Here is a 20,402-nt window from a genome sequence, read left to right as displayed (position 1 = left end):
TATGGCTAGTTGGTGATAGGACTGAGAGCTGACCAGAAAAAAAAAAAAAAAAAACAGTTATGAGCAAAGCTATACAGCCTGTAGAAACCTTTATTAGGGGGCAAAATCAATCCATTCTCCTGTCTGACAATCACTGTGTTTCCGTAATGGGACCCCATTAGCACCTGGTGCTGGAGACATAATCCTTACTAAGCTGAAGATGTTGGTTCATAGTACACAGCAACTCATCTCCAACCTTCCCACTACCTAAATTGCAGATGGATCGTCCCCTGCAGTCCAACCTCTTCAAGCTTTATTAGGGCTAACGGTGTGGTCCCATGCTCTGGAGGTGCTCTGCCATTTCCTTCATTATGGCTGTGAGTTCTCTGTTCCACCCTGTTCCTCTTCCTTGGTATGGCTTCAGGTTCCCCTGTCACTCTTCCCAGTGCCTCCTCTGGTGACGAGCCAGCAGGAGGGCAGTGCACAGCTCTTCACCCACAGTGCCTCTTGCTCTGAGAGGTCAGAGCTCAGTGCAGCACAAACTTTGTAAAACTTCAGGCTCCTGAGGCACTCTCAGCTTGAGGAATTTGGACCAGGAATAGCAGTGAGAGCTCTTTGCAAAGCATTAATTTGCAAACATTGTGTTGTATATTTGTCTGATATGGTGCATATTATTTATATAAGTAAAGGTTTTACAAAAGAGCATTTGTTTTTGTCATCATTTTGGTACCACATGGGTGTGGCAAGTAGAAATTGACACAAAGAATTCACAAGTAATTTATCCCTCATGATTTCTGCAGAGAGAAACTGGCACTATCCTATTAGACTGTTTATCCTTTTCACTTGTAATTTTGAAGCTGTTGACAGTGTCAACCAGCAATCAAGGTCACAAAGAGTTCAGGCAATAGGTACTTTGGAAATACTACCAAATATCAGTGATGTAAATGCTAAGGTTATTCAAGATACTTCATCCATTGATCCTCCACATTCTTGACTCCTAGTTGACCAACCTGGACACAGAAGTACTGAATCAACATACATTACAAACCAAGAGGAGGAGCAGAAGTGGGAAAAGGATTTCTGTCTTCCAGCTTCTGTTATTGGCCCATACAATACCATTGTCCTTCTGAATGAAATTGTTGCAGAGGTACTAGAAAAAGTAGCATTTTCTAAAGGAGCAGCTGAGACACAGTTTTTGTTTAAATTCTGTCAAAGAAAATTGACGGAAAATATATTCTGTAAATTTTAACATTAAAGTAAGGAAATTAGTGACATTACACAACAAGAGGATAAATGCAATGAGTAAATGCAAAGAAACATGTACTGCATCCCAAACTGATTCTTCTGAACCTAAGGCAGATTAAATAAGGAGTAGACTGTTTAGCTAATCCATGTAGTTTATTTATAGGAATTTAGCTCTCCTGCAATACATATATACATATATTGAACTGCATTTTTTTCTGTTTTTATATACTAATTCATATTACTTGCTAAAAATATTCCTTGAACTAGCATTATAAGGTAATTCAGCCTCAAATGAATTAGGTGTGTCTGCCAAGAATAACTCCCTGGAGGATGACGTTAATGTAACATTACTTGTTTCTGCCTAAGAATGTTTTACTTGCTCTTTTTACTGTGTATATAGGGAACATTTCACTACTGCTTATACACTGTTGGGTATCACTTGTGTTTATAGCATATCCCTTACGGAGATAGTGGCTGTGCTATTCTAGGTCTCTTCCTCATTGGTATTCACCCAGGAAAAAGCTAAACCCTCAGGGGGATTGTGGGGATTATACCTCAGACACCATTACCTGAGTTGTGGGAAACAGGAGACATGTTTGTGATTTCTAGGAGGATTTTTCTTTCGGAGACTGTGGGCAACATGCAGAGCAAGGGACTGTGTTCTCGGTTGGTCCAGCATCTCATGGTTTGCAATGATGAACAAGTCACAGGCTACATCACTGTACGCTGCTGCCCCAAACCATGCTTTCATGAGTGTGTCCATCTCTGCATTCCTGTTACTCTCATCATAATAACTAAAGATAAAATTAATGACAGAATCCTAAAGATTTCACAGCAAATCTGGCAGATATGTGAGCTCTCGCCAGGGCTGCCCTTCAGAAAACTCCCCATGACTGGGTATGCAAAGTTTTGGGTGCTTTTTCCATTCTTCACAAGGCACAGGGTGCTGCCCACATGCTGGGGGTAGCTCCTTCGTACTCACTGAATATTGAGCTTGTGTTTCCGTTCATACAGATACCTGAGGGACCTTTTGGCAATCAGACACTTGGGATGCATCTAGTCTTACAGCAACTGACATTTGCTTTATCACCCAAGCAGCTGTGATGCAGAGACCACCCACTCTGTGAAAGCTCCAGCTCTGCAGAGAGATACCGGCTTGGTCTTTGATAATGTAGGAAAGAGGACAAATAGGGGATGGTTATTTGTACAGTGTATAAATATGGGCATGGCTGCCATCTCCTGGTGCAGGGGAGTATGTGGCACATTGTAGGAGGGTGTTGGCTCAAGGGATATTGTTTCTCTCTGCAAATGGCTCCTGTACTCCGGCTCTTAAAAAAAAAAAAAAAAAAAAAGAACATGTCCATTTAAAAGCAGGACATTTGCATCATACCCACAGCTGCACACAGCATTACTCTGGGTCAGCACACAGAGTCCTTGGACATCACATTGCAATAATAAGAAACAGATTTCCATTAAACAATACAAAGACATGCTTCAGGCCCTTACAAATGCAAGAGGGGGTTCCAAAGCATGTCTCCCTGCTGCTTGCTCTCTGTGTCTCCTGCATGCTAGTACATGAAAACCAGGACAGAAAGGGGTTTCAGGGTCATGAAGTCCAGTCCCCTGACACTTGCCCTGTCAAGGGTTTTTAGCCTAGATATATTCATGTCCATCATTGTTCTTGAGGTCAAGTAGTTTTTTCTCCCCTCCCTGATGCTGGCCCTTCAGTATTTCTATGGGCAAAAATGCCATTATTTAATCACATATGTATTAAATACTTGTAGCGATGGAAATCAGATTTGGTTCACAGAATAAATGCTGAGGGGCTTGGCATGGAAGATATCATTTGTTCTGACAACTCTGGTAGGAGTAAGCAAGCTTCTGAAGGGGAAGGAGAAAGTAGGTTGCTGCAAGAGCAAGAGCCAGAGTGGATGGGGAGAAGCCAAAGTATGGTAAGTATTTTGAAGGCTGCATTTGACTTTTAAATCTGTCATGCACTTCTGTGACTGGCAAGTTTTCCTTCAGGCTTCAGGTATAGCTAAAACACCAGTGTTGTTGCTCTTATTGTCATCACTACTAAGCATATCAGTTGAAGGACTGATGTGGCTTTTGAAGGTCTGGAGTTAATATTACCTGGGGAGAGGTAATCTTCCTGTCTAATAGGGGCCTGTCTCCTCACACTGGTTAAGGCAGGTGGCACCAAAATTCCAGGGCAGGGAGAAAGTTGTCTCCATGCATTAACCTTGTCATTAATCACAGTTTGGAACCAGCCTACTCTATAAGCTGGAACACTGTTTTTACTAGTCCAAAGTGACAGAAGATGAGATTAGATCAGATGTCTTCTGTTTTTATATCTCAGTGTGGTAGACCCAGCCCTAGGCCCTAACATGACAATAAGAGCAGAGCAGTGATACAGTGGGCCACTCCAACAGTTAAGTTTCCAATTGGACCAGAGAAAGTTTGTCTTTCTGCCTTTAGTGGGAAAGGCAGCACATTTTATAAAGAATTATGCACTCTGGCTAATTAATTAAATAATAATAATAATAATAATAATAATAATAATAATAAAAGGCTATTCACCACAGTTAATCCTTCTGCTACTTCTTCGCATCTGAATGACATGATAATACCCAGAGTTGACACCAGCAGTGACAGAACTGTGACACTAGCTGACACTAGCAGTGTCAGAACATCCATCACATGGATGGGAAAGCCAGAGAGCTCTGCCTCATTGCACCCTCGTGCTGAGCTGTAGCAGGAGACTACCCCCAGCCAACTGTGTTTCAGGGAGGCTGAGGTGCCAGCCCATGATAATATTTATTTTGAAGTCCAGGTTCCGCTTGCAGCATGTCACCATCTCTCACACTGCCCTGTTCATCATTTCTGCTTTCATCATGTGTTCTCTTGCTCCCTTAGTGATAGTCCTACTTATTATGGGACCATCACCATTGGGAAGTTCTTGCCTAATGAACTAGGGCATGTCTCTGGCACACCCCTCAGACCACTTGTACTGGTGCAGGGCCACAGGGCCCTGTAATATTCCAGCTGGAGTTGTTACAGCCTCCATAAAATGTTGTCTCTGCTCCAAGATCCCTCTTGGCTCCAAGATCCCTCTTCATTTCTTCTCTGAGCCCAGCAGTGTAGCCGCTTACACTTCAGAATGGGCTATTGAATAGTCAGAAACCACATTTGGCCTAGGAGGATTTGAAGAGAGCTGGAGCCTGGGACTGCATCGCGTGAGAAGTATTTCATCTTCTTACTTTGTTCTTCCCTAGGAGTTCACTTTCAGGAACGTTTGTTGCTGGACTTCTCTTTAGGGACTTCTCCTAGCAAGACTAGATTAGGCTCTGTGAGAAGGTGGGACAAACAAGCAGTTGGGCAGAAAAACAGATAATTAGAGTGGACAACAGATGGAAGCATATTTTTAGGGGAGTGACAGTCAGAGAGGCAAAAATTCATCCATAGAGAGCTGGAAAGGGACATAAAGTAGGATATCCCTACACTGGCACACACTGCTCCCTGAAAATGTCCAAGGAACTAATGGACACTAGCTAATACTGCTCTGAGACATCATGGTGGAACAAGAGAGGGCCCAACAGCTTCCAAAATGTGTCTCCAGAACTCATCATGTTGCATAACCATCTCATATTCTTGCTAGTGCTGACCTACTATTATTAATACCCAAAACATTCTTCACTGTCCTGGTTAGAGTTAATTCACTGGCTGGGATAGAGTTAATTCTCTTCACTTTTAGTTTGTTATTTTGTTTCTCACTTCTCTAGCTTGTTAGCAATAGGTAATAAATTTATCTAATCTTCTTATGCTGAGTTTGTTTTGCCCGTCATGATAATAGTTGAGTGATCTCCCCATCCTTACCCCAACCCTTGAGACCTTTTCATCCTATTTTTCCCCCCACTTTCGCTTTGAGGAGGGGGATTGAGAAAGCGGTTGTGGTGGAGCTCGGCTGCCAAGCTGAGTAACACACCCTGTTGCTGTTACAGGATTAGGATCAACTTTGGGCTGATATATGCCTTACTGGACTACAGGGCATGCAGAACAATGTGATTGGAGGGAAAACATAGCAACATATGCAGTCCAGGAGGTTCCTAGAATGCATTGATGGTACCTTTCTCATCCAACAGAGAAGCCAACAAGGAGGGGTGTTCTGCTGGACCTCATATTCACCAGGAATTAAGACCTTGTCGGTAATGTGAAGGTCAAAGGCAGCCTTGGCTGCAGTTACCATGAGATGGTGAAATTCAGTATCCTGAGGGCAGAGAAGAGGGTAAAAAGCAAGCTCATAACCCTGGTCTTCAGGAGAGCAGATGTCAGCCTCTTCAAATATCTGCTTGGAAAATCCCATGTGATAAGATTCTGGAAGGAAGAGGGGCCCAAGAAAGCTGGTTAATTATTCAAGGATCACATCCTCCCAGCTCAAGAACAGTGCATCACAGCAAACGGGAAGTCAGGCAAAAATGCCAGGAGGCCTGCATGGATGAACAAGTTGTTCCTGGCCAAACTCAAACACAAAAAGGAAGCATACAGAGGTTGGAAGCAAGGACGGGCAACCCGTGAGGAATAGAGAAACATTATCACTCATCCAAGGATGAATTTTGAAAGCTAAAGCCCAAATGGATCTTATTAATGTATATAAATACCTGAAGGGAAAGTGCAAAGAAGATGGATCCTGGCTTTATTCAGTGGTGGTCAGTGACACGACAAGAAGCAATAGGCACAAACTTATACAAAGAAGGTTCCCTCTGAACATTAGGAAAAAATATTTTTACTATGAGTGTGACTGAGCACAGGTGCAGGTTGCCCAGAAAGGCTGTGGAGTCTCCCTTCCTGGTGTTGTGGTTTAGCCCGGCTGGCAGCCAAACACCACACAGCCGTTCGCTCACCCTCCCCCCTCCCTCTCCGGGATGGGGGAGAGAAACAGGGAAGTGAAGCCTGTGAGTTGAGATAAAGACAGTTTATTAAGACAGGGAAAATAATAACAATAATAATAATAATAATAATAATAATAATAATAGTATTAATAGTAATAATGTGTACGAAATAAGTGATGCACAATGCAATTGCTCACCACCCATTGACCGATGCCCAGCCCATCCCCGAGCAGCCGGTCCCCCCCACCCCGGCTAGCCACCCCTATATATTGTTCAGCATGACATCAGATGGTATGGAATACCCCTTTGGCCAGTTTGGGTCAGCTGTCCTGGGTCTATCCCTTCCCAGCTCCGGCTGCACCCCTAGCCTGCTCGCTAGCAGGACAGAGCGAGAAGCTGAAAAGTCCTTGGCTTGGTGTAAGCACTGCTCTACAACAATTAAAACATCAGCATGTTATCAGCGCTCTTCTCATTCTAATCCAAAGCATAGCACCCTGCCAGCTACTAGGAGGAAAATTAACTCTGTCCTACCTGAAACCAGGACACCTGGAGACCTTCAAAAGCCACCTGGACATGGTTCTGGGAAGCTGGCTCTAGGTGCACCTGCTTGAACAAAGTGTTGGACCAGATGACCTCCAGAGGTCCCGTCTAACCTCAGCCCTCCTGTGATACCATGATTCAGTGACATAGCCCTTGCTTCTGGACCAGCTAATCCCCTTCACTTAGTGTTGCTTACAAAAGGCCCCTGGTCTCTTTCTTGGGTCTTTGCAAACTAATTCTCTACCATCAACCTGCCTTCTCCTCTTAATTCAAATTCAGGTCTCATTTAATCTCCAGGCAACCTCATCATCCTGCTCCAAGGATTTGGGCCATTCAATCTGCCTTCTTTCTCCAGAGAACTGGAGTTTTAAGTACACTGATCTCTGACCTTTTCTATGTCAAAGTCTGACTGCATATTTATTCTGAGGTACCAAAAAATAATTACACCTGCCAGCATTTTTAGATTGTCATGTGAACTACCAATGTATATGGAATTTCCACATTGCTCTGGGTAAAGCCCTCTCTGTGTTATGCTAAACTGAGAGCAGGATTCTCATGATGTTTCAGTAATTATGGCAAGAGGTATGGATGAGTCTTCATTTAGGTGCTGCAGATTTTCTTAAAACTTGTTAATGAAGGGGTTCCATTTTGTGCTGGCCATGCATGCTATACACTGCATTTATGCCATTGTACTTTCTAGATTCTTGGATGGGGCTCAGGTAACATCTGTAGCATAATGAAGGCGTATATGCTGATGAATCTCAAAGTTAGTTGCCATATGCCGCAATAGCCCGGTAAATTACAAGTTTTGTTGCTGAGTTGTTATGGACTTCAGTATATTCAAATACATAATGATCAACTGATCTGATTTCTCCCAAAAGAAATGGTTAACACCAGGATGGCCAGAAGGCATGTGATATCCCCCCTGAGAACCCGGACAGAGGGGAAGAAAACTTCAGCTCTGCTGTACATCTCTTGGAGTAACTTTACTTTGTTAGTGTAGGAGACATCAGCCATCTGTGCTCAATTTCAGATTCTCCCTCAGATAACAGGGTCTGGAAATCCCTCTTCAGCCTGCAACTTTTCTGGTTCTCTTAATTGCCTGCTAAATATCTAGAGACCTTGGCAGGGATAAAAGATGTCATTAATCAAGTAGAAGACAGAGGCATGGCTCCTAACAGCCCTTGCCTTATGCTTCAGATAATCATTTGTGCCTGTCAGCTTGCAGGCCCAAGTAGTAGCACATTCCCTAGTAGCCTAGTGGGACAACACGAATCAGCTGCTTGAAGGCACTGGAACTGGTGCTCCCAGCATGGTTCATTCAGATGTTTTTCATTATTTCCAGTGCAAACTGCAAACTGCAAACCGCAGAAATGCCTAACACGCCTGCATCTTCTTTTTGTCTCCTGCCCTTAGAGATAGCTCAGAGCTTTCTATATCTCCCACCTCACCATTCCACTCAGTGCTTCCTTTTGGAAAGTCAGAGACTTTTTACAGTTCTCCACATGTTCTCCCAGTTTGCAATGAACATCTAGGGCTCCAGAATGTGGAAGAATGTGTGCACAGGAGCTGAACAAGAAAAACAAAATTTCTCGAGTTGACATTTTCCATTTATTCTGTTGTTTCTACATAAGGAGAATAAATACATTTATATATATATACATAATCCATTGTAATAAAATTGTATTATATTGTAATAATAGCAGTAATATAACAGTAATATAATCATAATATAACAAAAATAGTAATGTTATATCATGAAGTATTTTCTGGAACTTACACATGGTTATGAAAGTGACCTTCATAAGAAATTTTCAAAAACAATGCTCTGCTCTGATTAAATCTATGGAACAAATGAACAAGAAAAACTATTGCTTGCTGGCCTCTCAAGAGGGTATTCATAGAATCTGAATACAGAATCAGCAGACCTGAAAGCTTCATCCTGGGGTATGATTCCCATCCACACTGGACTCTCAGGAAGCCTTCTAAAGATGCAGAACACTGTAACCTTGTTGCCTGGCCGCATCATCTGAACTTCCCAATGATTTCTTGTCCACAGGAAATGTTCCTTCTGCTGTGTCCAATATTTGGCAATGCCCAGCCTTCTGGGTGTAAGGGCCTTTTGTAGTGAAAGTATGAAACATCGTTCAAAGCTGTAGTAAGAAAGACTGCCAAGAATCGGCTTTTCCAGTCTTGTAGGTAATGCTGTCGTGCACAAAGTGAACTTGTAAGCATGCTGCTGGTGTTAGTATTCAAAGTTTGACAGTGGAGGAAGCCCCTAGCAAGAAGACAGAAATATGAACATTAACAGCTAGATGCCAAAAGCTTGAGTCTCTTCAACATGATCCAGAGTTTGAAAATACAGCATCAGTTCCGAGAGTTCACTCTGATCCACCATCACAATGTCAGAGAATCTACCTTGGGACACAGCTTTCCATACAACAGGATAACACCCCAGAATTTATGTGCAGTATAAATCCCTCCTAAAAAGGCCTTCTGCTCAGAAACAGAAGCAGTTAGAAGGTAACAGATTGCTTAGCTGAAACCAGGGGAAGTGGGGGCGGATCCTGTAGAAAGACAGAATTATTTGACTTAGAAAGGTCCTCTAGAGGTGTCTAGTCCAACAGTGTGTTTGCAGTGTGGCTAACTCCAAAGCTAAGTCAGGCAGCTGAGAACCTTTCCCAGGAAAGTCATTAGTATCTCAATGGATGAAGATCTGACATCCTCTCTGGGCACCTGTTACCAGTACAGTACCACTGTCAGCAGGAGGCTTTTTCCTTCTGTCTGGTTGGAATTTCCCTTGCTGTAGCTCACACCTGTTGCCTCAATTTCCATCTGTGAAGATTTAAGGAGAGTCTGGCTCTGCCGTTTTTGCCTTTATGTAGTGGAAAACTGCAATAAGATCCCATTTAACCTTCTAGAGGTGGAACAAAAACATTTCCTTGTAGATATATACTAGGAAATACATATAGCATATTTATAAATATATAAATGCACTCTCCTTGCAGAGCAAGTGCTCCAGCCCCCTGGTTGTTGCAGTGATACTCCACTGAATTCTCTCTGATTTCTAAGTGCCCTTGTTAGGAAGCCCAGAACTTGACACAAGAGTCAGTGTATTTGTCAGGAGCATGTCTGGAACTCACTCTCCTCATTACACCTCTGTGCTCAGGGAGTTTTTCTCTGCCCCAAGGATAATGTGAGCTGGCAATGGTCAATGAGACATATCTGAACTTTCACCACAGTTAGTATAATATGGCTGGGTGTTCACAAGCACTGAGCATATACACTTTCCCGTTCTTTCTGTAGGGAGTTGCTGGTTAGTTAGAATTACTGGTAATGGATCCCATTCACCTTGATTTTATGGCTGGCTTGAGTTTGTCTGAATGAGCAAAGCAGCTGAGCAAGTGCTTTACTTTTAGCATGAGTATCCCAGTGCAAGCTTCCCAGCCAGTAGGGCTCCTCAGCAATCAGCATGGTTGCCAGGGGCACAGGGAGAGCCAGGTCATTCATTAGCTGGTTCTTTGAAACTAAGACCTGAGACCTGAAGGCCATATTCAGCATGTACGGCTGCCTACGGAACTGCTGAATCTGCTGTTGTTTCCACATACTCACAGAGATGTAGCAGACAGCTCTGTTCATATCTCTGGTAAGCAACATACTATGCATTTAACTGTGTGAGATCTGCTAAACTATTTAATCTCAGTCATTAGGAGACTGAGGAAAGCTCAAAGCCAAAGGAAAATATCTCCTAAACAGTTACATTGCATTAACTACTTTGTTAGGTTAGCTGACTAACTGGACAATGCCACTGTCTGCATCCCCTGTTACCTGAACTTCTTAGTCAGACAGTTAGAATTAAGAAGGGTGGTTCCTGAGATATTAAATTACCTGTGTAAATTTTGGGGTGGATGGAACTGAAATGGAGTCCAATGTTTAACTTTTTTTCATTCAGAAATAAAAAAGACATTTATAGCAACTTATAAACAGGTTAGTTTTCCTCCTTCTACTCTTCAAGTACCTGTCTGTATTATGCAGTTCTGTGCATCTCTTCCTCTATCTTTTGCTGCCCATTCAGTTAGCCCTCATTTTACATACAGGGAACAGTTCAAACAAGAACTAGCTTGCCCCATAACGGATGGCTGAGCTGGGAATTTATCTCCAGTCCTGCCCTTCTCTCCTGTTCAGTTGACCAACTCCTCTTTCTTGTGTAGTGGGATATCAGACCATGCAAATAACTTCGGTAGTTATGAAACAGCTAGTAGGGAATGCAGATCTCAGTCATATGATAATCTTATATGTAAGCTCTGAAAGTGAATCCACACAGCTGGGCTTTTGAACACACTCAGAACTTCATTGAAATCAGTGGGCCCATCCTGAGGGGCAAAAAGAGTGTACTTGAATCATGTTTACACAGATGAATGAGCTTTTGGTATCAAATAGATCCAGTAAGCTGCAAGAGAACATATTGTAATTGATCCATGTAAAAAGTTGAAATAATTTATCCTTTCCTTAGTATCAAACTGTGAGTGTTTCTAACTCCCTTCTCTATTCCTGGCCATAAACAAAGGCACAATGTATCAGCAAAGTCCTTGGCAATCTCTTGCCACTTGGCCCTCTTTTTACGCAACACCAAACCCATGCCAATTTTTCCTACTATATTTTCTGCTAACACCATTGCCAGGGTTCTGCAAACTTCATTTGTCTAGGACTTTGCATTATTTTAACTCTCAGCCTTTTCTTTAAAGTGGCTACTAACCAAAATAATACGCTCGAGCTCTATGCAGTTCAGAAGGATGTACAGACTGAAACTCCAGGGGCAATAATCTTCTTCTCCATGTTGGTATGCAACGAATTTTTTCCAACTGTAACTGTAATCTGAGAAAAGAAATATACAGTCATTCCTGTTGAAAGACAAGCTGTCCTGGTTTCGGCTAGGATAGAGTTAATTTTCCTCCTAGTAGCTCGTATGGTGCTGCGTTTGGGATTTAGGATGAGACCAATGTTGATACCATGCTGATGTTTTAATCGTTGCAGAGCAGTGCTTACACTAAGCCAAGGACTTTTTAGCTTCTCGCTCTGTCCTGCCAGCAGGCAGGCTGGGGGTGCAGCAGGAGCTGGGAGGGGACAGACCCAGGACAGCTGACCCCAACTGGCCAAAGGGGTATTCCATACCATCTGACACATGCTGAACAATTAATATGGGGGGGCTGGCCAGGGTGGGGGGACCGGCTGCTCGGGAATAGGCTGGGCATCGGTCAGCGGGTGGTGAGCAATTGCATTGTGCATCACTTGTTTTGTACACACTATTATTAGTAGTACTATTATCATTATTATTATTATTTTCTTTTCCTTTATTTTCTGTCCTAATAAACTGTCTTTATCCCATAGGCTTTCATTTCTTTCTGATTCTCTCCCCCATCCTGGGGGGGGGGCGGGGAGGAAGGGTGAACGAACAGCTGTGTGGTGCTTAGCAGTCGGCCCGGTCTTTCTAGCCTAGTTCTTTCATCAGAAATATCAGTGAGTCAATCTTTTCTCAGTAAGACAACGGTAAAGGACAAGGGAAAGATATTCATCTGAGGGTATTCATGCAAGGGCCCAACAATGACCTGCAACTACACAAATAAGTTAGTGGAAAGGGGAACCAAAACTATACAAATAGCAACATGTCCAAAAAGGGGAATTACCGGACAGAAATCACTAAAGGGGCTTAGGCAACCCATACCACAGATACCACATAAGGACATAAGGCCAGAGAACCTCAGCCAAGAGAGAAAGAATCTGTGAAAGACAGGCTGCAGGGAACAACTGCAAAGGAAAGTGGCACATGCAGTCAGGACTGTTTAGGCACACCTTTTGGCAGCCTGGAGCTTGATCACAGAAGCTTCAGATAATAAACTTATTGCTTCATTCATGAATCTGTCTGACTTACCTCTATGATCAGGGAAAACCTGATGTGAACGCCCTAACATTTATCAAGATTAACAGTTTCATATTTATCTTAGTGTTGACAGGATAGCCAGAGCTTCTTTCAGTCCTCCGGTGGCACAATCCCAGGGACAGGTTCCCCAAGATAAACAGTATCCTTAAAGTTTACGTTTGACTTGGTAGGTTTTGTAGCTGCACACTACAGTAATAACTATCCAGACACGTATGTGGAATTCATCTTTTCATATGTACTTTCCTTTCTGTGAGCTACTTGTCTAGACATTTTTTCTAAATCAAACATCAAGAGTCAAGCAAGATATACAAAAAACACAGGTGCAAAAGACACATTTGTAGTATGTGGTGCATAATCTGAGTCTCCTTTAGATGGGTCTTCTTCTCTTCTCCAGCTATCAAGAGAATCTCTTTACTAGGTGCAGTTAGTAAACTGATGTGCATATATATGCTAAGAGGGACAGGAAAGATATTCCTGCAAGGGTTTCACACTATATATAATGAAGGCATTCATGGCTAGAGAATGACATAACTTTCCTTGTTCATGTTTGGCAAGAGGAAATAACCATGCTGGTCCTACAGCTGTTTGGGATTGGGAAAGAAATAAGGCAGAAGAAAGCAGCATCTGGGCACTCACCAGTCATTCCCAACACCAGTCGTCCACACTAGTACAAAGTACAACTGCTGGTAGTGGATATAATCCCATAGGTTTTCGTCTACACCCAGAAAAAGATGAAGAGTAGTTGGGTTACCTGCAGGACGCATAATACGTATGATGACTCCTTTCATCATCAGGTTCCTGAGACCTTGCCGGTTACGAATATCCAGGTGTTTGAAAATCTTGGCTGTGAATATTTCCAGGGTTACATTGGGGTGTATCCTCAGGAACTCCAGAATTCTTTTGGAGCATTTCCCACAGGGGGTAGTAGATAAGACCCAGGTGATAGAGCAAGAAACTGATGACAAGGGCTTGAAGCAATTTTCCAAGAAGTTGACTTCAGCATGTTGGGTAGAATTGTTTGTGCACCAACCCCTCCAGATGGTACCTCTGCGCCACTTGATCGCATATAACAGGCACACCACCTTTGGGTGCTGGGAAGGCAAATAGTTTGATTTGAAGTCATCAGGCTGCATCTTCCACCTGAAATAAAAGTATCAACAGTGCCTCTATGACCCCAATATTTCAGTGATGTTTGGTCACACTGTGCACTGCCTGCTCTGTGTTGCATCAGCCAATGCTTATTCCCACTTTCAGGTTTTTCCATCACAAAGGAGTAGCTTGAAAAATGTTACAATCTAGTAATATAAATCTGGAAAGAGATGAAGACCCCAGAATGATTCCCCTAGAGTGATTCTGGTGAAAAACCCACAGCACTGAGAAAGGTGAAACACCTCCTTGAGAGATGTTGGCAGGGTGAGCCATGATCAGCCAACATCATGCTGAGATCAACACTGTTCAAAGCAGTGAGACAACTGGAAAGGAAGATGAGGGAAAGGAATAGTGAGAAGAAAACAATTTGCAAGGCTTCTTAGCCTTGTCTGTCTCTGGAAAATTCCATGGAGCCCAGGCAGCCTGATATGATAGAACAATATGCCTTACCTTTGGTTGTTCTGTCTGGGTGCACGACCTACGCAGAAAAGATTTGTGAATCATCTGGGGACAGCAGTTCAGAAAATTAAATCTCCTCTACACCTCCTGTCCTGGTCCTTTTCACTCCCTACCAAATCTCTTTTATATAAAATGGCTTAATAAGTAATATCTGTACAGCCGTTCTGGGATCTAGGAGTGGTGGATTTCTACTTGGGAGCTAAACTTGGTCATTTAAACTATTATGTACGTGAAACTTTGCACACTTTAACACATTATTGTATACTGTGATATCAACCAATTTTAACTTCACTGATATCATCAGTATTGCATCTGCTTTTGTCTGACAAATCAAAGAGTAGAACCAGATCTCTTCTCACTTTGTATTTTCCAAATTACTTCTGCTAGGCAAAACTTTAACTACTTTCCCATTGGTACTCATGACAATCTCTTTTTTTAGTATGAGACTTTTTCAAAAGCTGGAAAATACCAGTAACAAGAAAAAAACTGCAGAAAGGCAGGTGATTTCCAATACCTATGGGGTAGCACCACCAACCGGCCCGATTATATATACATTTTGACTTTCATGGCAGCAAAGAAGTTTGACCCTGTGAATCATTCAGCCCTTCACAGATTAGGGTTTCTTTTGCAAAAGCCCATCCATGTCAAACCTAAGAATTTCAGAACCTACATTTTACTGGAGGAAAGAGAGTTAATTTACTTTCAAATAAGATACGAAAGGCACATTTCCATATATCTTAGCCCTTTAAGAAGGGGAATTATGAAATATACACAGTCAAATTACATTTCAGCAGGAATCTAATAGTGTTCTTAATTAACAGAGACCTGGTCAGCTCCTTACACAGCCTAGTGGTACTAATTCTTTAAAAGGCATTTTCTAGGTGGTTCTTGCGTTGGAAACAAGATAGGTGAAAAAAAATAAACCAAATAATTTGCTCCATTAATAATTGCCTTTGAGATGTCTTTACACACTGAGTGGTCTTTGGGGATTCAAATTCTTCTTGCCTAATGCAGATCAGGGTTAACACAATGAGACATTGGCATTTTGAAGCTCAACCTAAGACTCAAGACAGAGTAACACATCGAAAGAGATCACACAGATCCACAAGTGTCTGCTTTGCCAACACACAGTTTTCTGTACTCACCAGTACCTTAGATACAACTACAGTAAAGATCTACACTGAATATGTAGAAATAGGCCCACTTTTCACATAGGTGTACTTACCTCTACCGATAACAGCCGCCATTGATATTTCTGTATCTGTCTATAGCCTCTTGGGCGATGGATCTCCTTTTATTAGTCTCATGTTTATTTCAGTTTCTATTCTTGAAGATTGGACTTTGGATGTCTGCAACACCGCTTAGCTGAATGTTTCCTCATGGTGACTTGCTCTGACGCAAGTAAACTTCTTCACTGGGTGAAAGTTAAAGAAAGGAGGGTGAGTCCCATTCAGAAGTGAATCTGGGTATGTAGACAAGGTCACCTGCCAGAAGCTGGAACCATCAGGTGAGCTATTTTTCCTGTGCGAAACAGAAATTTTCTCTCTTTATTACCACTAGTCCCAAGTAAGAAAAGCAGCTCTTCTGGGTTCATTTGTTTTCTCTGTGTTTCCTGTGGCACTGTTACTAAGCGCTGCTGCTAATCAAGACGTTTTTGCAAGTCAAAAAAGGCATCTCAATTTACAAGTGCATATTTGTAAATATCTACCACAGAGAAGGAAATGAAGAGAATATTGTATCACCTCATCTCTTTTTCATGAGGGTTTATTAGCATATATAACATTGAAACAACAAATACATCGGTTGAGGTGTTCCTCTCTATTGCAGTTGTTTGTCCTTTTTGCTGTGTCAAGAAATTATTTTATTGTATTTGCTGAGATAAAACTAAGACACAAACAGTAGCTATTTTACGTATATGGCCCATCAGATCTTCTGAATAAACGGTGCCAGGTATATAACAGCAACGAAAAATGATAGTTGCAGTTACAGTGAACAATGCAGGGGGGACCACAGCGTTCTGTCATCTGAAGCTTCCCAAGTGGAAGTGCCAGCTATGGCCATGCCATGTTTTACCATCAGTATTGCTCTTCAACATTTTTGTGGTACGTGCTGACTAAACCTCATATTTACTTAGATATATAACCAAAATATTTTTTCCATTTTCTCATACTGTCGATTATTTCCCCTTACAGAAGTTGCTTAAGATAATGTTAGAGATAAATGTGAAGATGATTCGTAAATCGCTGAGCTATGCGTAGCATCTGAATATATCTCACCCACTCCAGCAAATGGAGTTTTGAAAAAATAACCATTGACCCCCTACACACACTTCCCGAATGTAAAAATGCATTTTGGAGGAAGATACACAGCAAAGGGCACACAGTGGTGGGCATACATTCATTAATGACTTTTTTACCCACCAGGTTCCTTACATCTTCATAGTAATATTAATATAAGAGTGACAGGGAGCTAACTCCCTGCAGATGTCTCCCAGGAAACAGATATCAGCATGACAATCCTACAACAAGTTTATATTACAGAAATGGTGTCTACTGGATGTACTATTCCCCTAATTTATTTCACTAAGCAGGTGTGTTTTGAGAGTACAGGCACATGGCATGTATTTTTTCTCAGAAGTCTCTTGGCTTATTTGACAGTTGAAACCCAAAGTGTATATTTGATAACACTGACTCCAGCATCACACTGAACAATTTTATTCAGAAAAAAAAAAAAAGAGAGAAGAAAAATGGACATAGATAGAAGTCACAGAAAAGGGAAAAGGAAAGATATGGAAGAAATTAAGAAAGATAGACAGGTTAGGGAGAAGAAAGAAGAACCCATAAGAAGGAAAATTAGATCAGACACCACAGAAAACAAAAAGATACAGTGTTTGAATCAGCCAAGTTCGTACTTTGTAAATCTCTGAGGATTTTACAAGGTCCTGAGCTTTGATTCTTACCTTTGCATAACATTTTTGGATGAATGATCTACTGGAAAGAGATGAGAATCAGCAGGTGGAAGTCTGGAAGCAAGGAGGAAGACAAAACTTAAATGTGACTAAAAGTCCAGATCTTGTGCCACAAAGGCTTAGGTCTCAAACCCCATTTACAAGCTGCCTCCTGGAATCAATTTGTAATGGCAAATTTTGTGTTAGTTCAAGTGTAGATTCTGTTGCTGGAGCATTTGACTGTAAAATGAACATCCACTTTGAGTTTGAGTTTAATGGAGTTTTCTCAGAAGATATCTACGTTTCTATGGAAAGAAAAAAAAAGTTGATTTTGTTTTGTTTGTTTGTTTGTTTTTTAGATTTATACTGTGAACTTCACATTTAAAAAGGGCTAAAACATGACTCTGTGTATGACTATATATGCATGAGTCCACAGCTATTTACATACATATGTATGAAAAACAACACAGTAATGCAAATAAAAACAAGCTTGTAGACACACAAATATACATCCTTAGAAGCATATGAACATAATAATGAAAAAAATGCAAATAAAAACAAACTTAGAAGCATATGAGTTTAACAATCAGACCTGCAAGGACATCCACCCAGAGGTCTTTTTACCTCTCCAGCACCTTTGCTTTCCTTCTCTCTATCTGCAGGCTACACAGCAGAATCATACTTTACTGGGACTCCTGTTCAGTTTCTGTACGTGGCAATCAAAACATACCAGATTAAGATAACTGTTAACACCCTGCTACTACTCTGTGAGCTTTATGAATCTAATTCTGAATAACAAAGTGGAATGACAATCAGCCATGAGGGTATGTGGGCAGAGCCTTGACCTAGACAAGGCTGAGGACAGATGGTTAGTGGGAAGGACTTACCTGTGTGCTTACTTCAGTATTACTTTTTGTTACCTTAACAAAACATACCAATATCCTTATAAAACAAATTTTTATATTAACTGGTGATGCTATAGAAAACAAAGAAGTGGATCAAATATATTTCATGAGGAGAGTGTGAGAAAATAAAAGAAGCCATAAGTGAAAGTATCTGTACTTTGGACTATGGTTTTCTGCTCTAAGCAGTCCTTCTGCTGTCACTGCACACTACTTTGCACCACAGAAGGACTATATTTTTATCTTTCTGATTTTGCCTAGTTCACAAAATCATTCCTGCCTCTTTGTCTCAGTGCATGTGCTGTGTAAAAGCACTGGCAGAACAATAAGCTCTACATACCAGAAGAAAACCTGGTGGACATCAGAGTATCCACCCTCCCTTTGAGAGGCTGAGTCTGGCATACAGTCATCACAAAACTGGCAGGGCTCTAAATAGCAAAAGGATGACAAAACCAGGTGGACTACACTTGAGAGAAAGCAATGATTCATCTGTTCTTTTCCTATCTGTCATATCAGAGACAGCGTTCAGAGTAGCTCTGTGAGCTTTCAGTGCAGAGCATATCTTTTCCAAGCTCAATGGCATACATATTGTTAAACTCACACCAAAAATCACCTGTAAATTCTAGCTCCCATGAGAGGTAAAACCTCCGTCAGAACCAGACATCGGAACCATTGGATGGACACTGTCAGTATTGGTTTGGCTGAGATGGAGCTGGTATTCTTCAAAGCAGCCCATATGCACTGAGGTATAGACTGGTGATAAAAACAGCATTGGTAATACATCTGTGTTTTAGCTATTGCTAAACTGTGCTTCCACAACATCAAGGCCTTCTCATTCTGCCCCCCAGTAAGTAGAGTGGGGGTGGGCAAAAGGCTTGGAGGGGACACAGCCAGGACAGCTGGCCTTAACTGACCACAGGGATCTTCCATGCCATATAACAGTATACTGAGATATGGGGTTGCTCTGCCAGGATTTTCGTGTTTCAGGCCCTATGCTACTCTGTAAACAGTCTCTCCTCCTGTCACTGGCATGGAGTGTGGCTGTGAGATAGCAACCTGTTTGTTTAAGCAGCAGTATGTGCTTTATCATATTCCTCATAGAAGAGGCAAAACAATCTTCAGGGGACCATCTATCAATAGTCTTGGTAGCTTGGACTTGAACAATCATAGTGTGTGGTGCAATAGCAGGGGGCACCTGGTGCTGCTGTGAGATAACGCATCAAGAGAAGAGATTTAGGGAATGTAGCTGAAGTGATGGGTACCAGCAACCTTTTCCCAGGATGAAACTGTTTTGGTCATGCCAGTCAGTGGAACAAGGAGGAACACCAACTATGCAGTGGTTGTTTTGGACTGTATTCATCTCACCTGGGAAGATATTAAGGGAAGTGAGGGATTAAAAAGTGGATATGGGGCTAAGTAGTGTTTGTGAGCAGTAGATGGCAGGAATGGAATACAAATGAGGTGGAAATTAAGGTGGAGAGGCAGACCCTATATCCAAAAATCCAGCTGAATTGTCACAGTTCAAACATATATATGAGCACACCCAGTGGGGTCAACTGCAAATGCTCATCCAAGTATGAAAGTGACCTGAAAATCACCCCCAACTATGCAAATAGTCTTGGCCTTGGCTATGGCTTAGATTTTCTCCAGTCAGGATGCTTCTATGGAAAGACCTTACTACTGGGAATACAAATAATCCAGGTGACACTAGAAAACAGAGGGAACTACAGTACAACGGCTCAGCTCTTTTCCCTGTCATAGTTTTCCTGTCTCATCTTAGACAAGTCATGCATGATGCTGGCAGGGAAGCCCTGCCGGACCTCACTACCACAGCTAACACATTGTAGATTTTGAAGTTAATAAAGTTGCTGCTCATCTTGCAGGCAGGCAGGGCTGCAGGATTGATAACATATCCATCTGTACCTCCTCTACCACAGCAAATCTCCACTCTCCACCTTCAGCAGAGGCTTAATCTGAGACACCCAACCTCCAGTCACCATAGCTGAGGTTCAAGGATTCTTACATGAAAATACTCATTAGTAGGTAAGAAAACTTCTTTTGGTTTAACCAGACCCACTGTAGCAATGGATGCAGTGCAAAAAAAAAAAAGGTGATGCCAGTGCAAAGCACTGTAGCTCTTCATAACATCTCTGGGGCTGCTGATAAGGAAACAGAGGTGAGATGGGCTCCCAAAGCCAATCTGGGAGACAAACCTCCAGCTGCTCCCTGTTCAGAGCTCTGGGATGCCACCAAGCGACCACCCAGGTGCATGGGTGGGGTGACTCATGCAGAGCATGCTGGCACTTCTGCTGAAGTTAATGCTGAAACATTGATAATGATGGCAGAGAGCAAGG

General features: G+C 42.0%; 1 protein-coding gene across 2 annotated transcripts; it reads right to left on the bottom strand.

Annotated features, from left to right (window-relative positions):
• Window positions 1–8,386: 8,386 nt before the first annotated feature.
• On the bottom strand, window positions 8,387–18,048 carry APOBEC1 (apolipoprotein B mRNA editing enzyme catalytic subunit 1). 2 transcript variants are annotated; one of them, XM_050710190.1, is made up of 7 exons: window positions 18,034–18,048; window positions 17,159–17,221; window positions 15,425–15,613; window positions 14,191–14,218; window positions 13,343–13,731; window positions 11,410–11,528; window positions 8,387–8,931 (listed from the first exon to the last, which is right to left on the bottom strand). In XM_050710190.1, exons 3-7 carry the CDS (start codon window positions 15,444–15,446, stop codon window positions 8,899–8,901), a joined length of 591 nt encoding a protein of 196 aa, XP_050566147.1. In that variant the 5' UTR covers window positions 15,447–15,613; window positions 17,159–17,221; window positions 18,034–18,048; the 3' UTR covers window positions 8,387–8,898. The 2 variants fall into 2 exon arrangements, with proteins under 2 accessions (XP_050566147.1, XP_035401605.1); XM_035545712.2 differs by lacking the exon at window positions 18,034–18,048 and having other exon boundaries at window positions 17,159–17,292.
• Between the last annotated feature and the right edge of the window lie 2,354 nt (window positions 18,049–20,402).

Source organism: Cygnus atratus, chromosome 1 (genome assembly GCF_013377495.2).
Source record: "Cygnus atratus isolate AKBS03 ecotype Queensland, Australia chromosome 1, CAtr_DNAZoo_HiC_assembly, whole genome shotgun sequence".
NCBI lineage: Eukaryota > Metazoa > Chordata > Aves > Anseriformes > Anatidae > Cygnus > Cygnus atratus.
Note: the sequence above shows the minus strand (reverse complement) of the source record. Positions and strands in the feature narration are given on the sequence as shown.

What these genes read in the sequence shown, in the direction of transcription:
- APOBEC1 (XM_050710190.1), bottom strand. Translation starts at nt 15,446, where the DNA reads ATGGCGGCTGTTATCGGTAGAG. An exon ending in GGCGGCTGTTATCGGTAGAG is followed by an intron (nt 14,219 to 15,424) that starts GTAAGTACACCT and finishes TTTTCTGCGTAG; the next exon opens with GTCGTGCACCCAGACAGAAC. An exon ending in CCCAGACAGAACAACCAAAG is followed by an intron (nt 13,732 to 14,190) that starts GTAAGGCATATT and finishes CTTTTATTTCAG; the next exon opens with GTGGAAGATGCAGCCTGATG.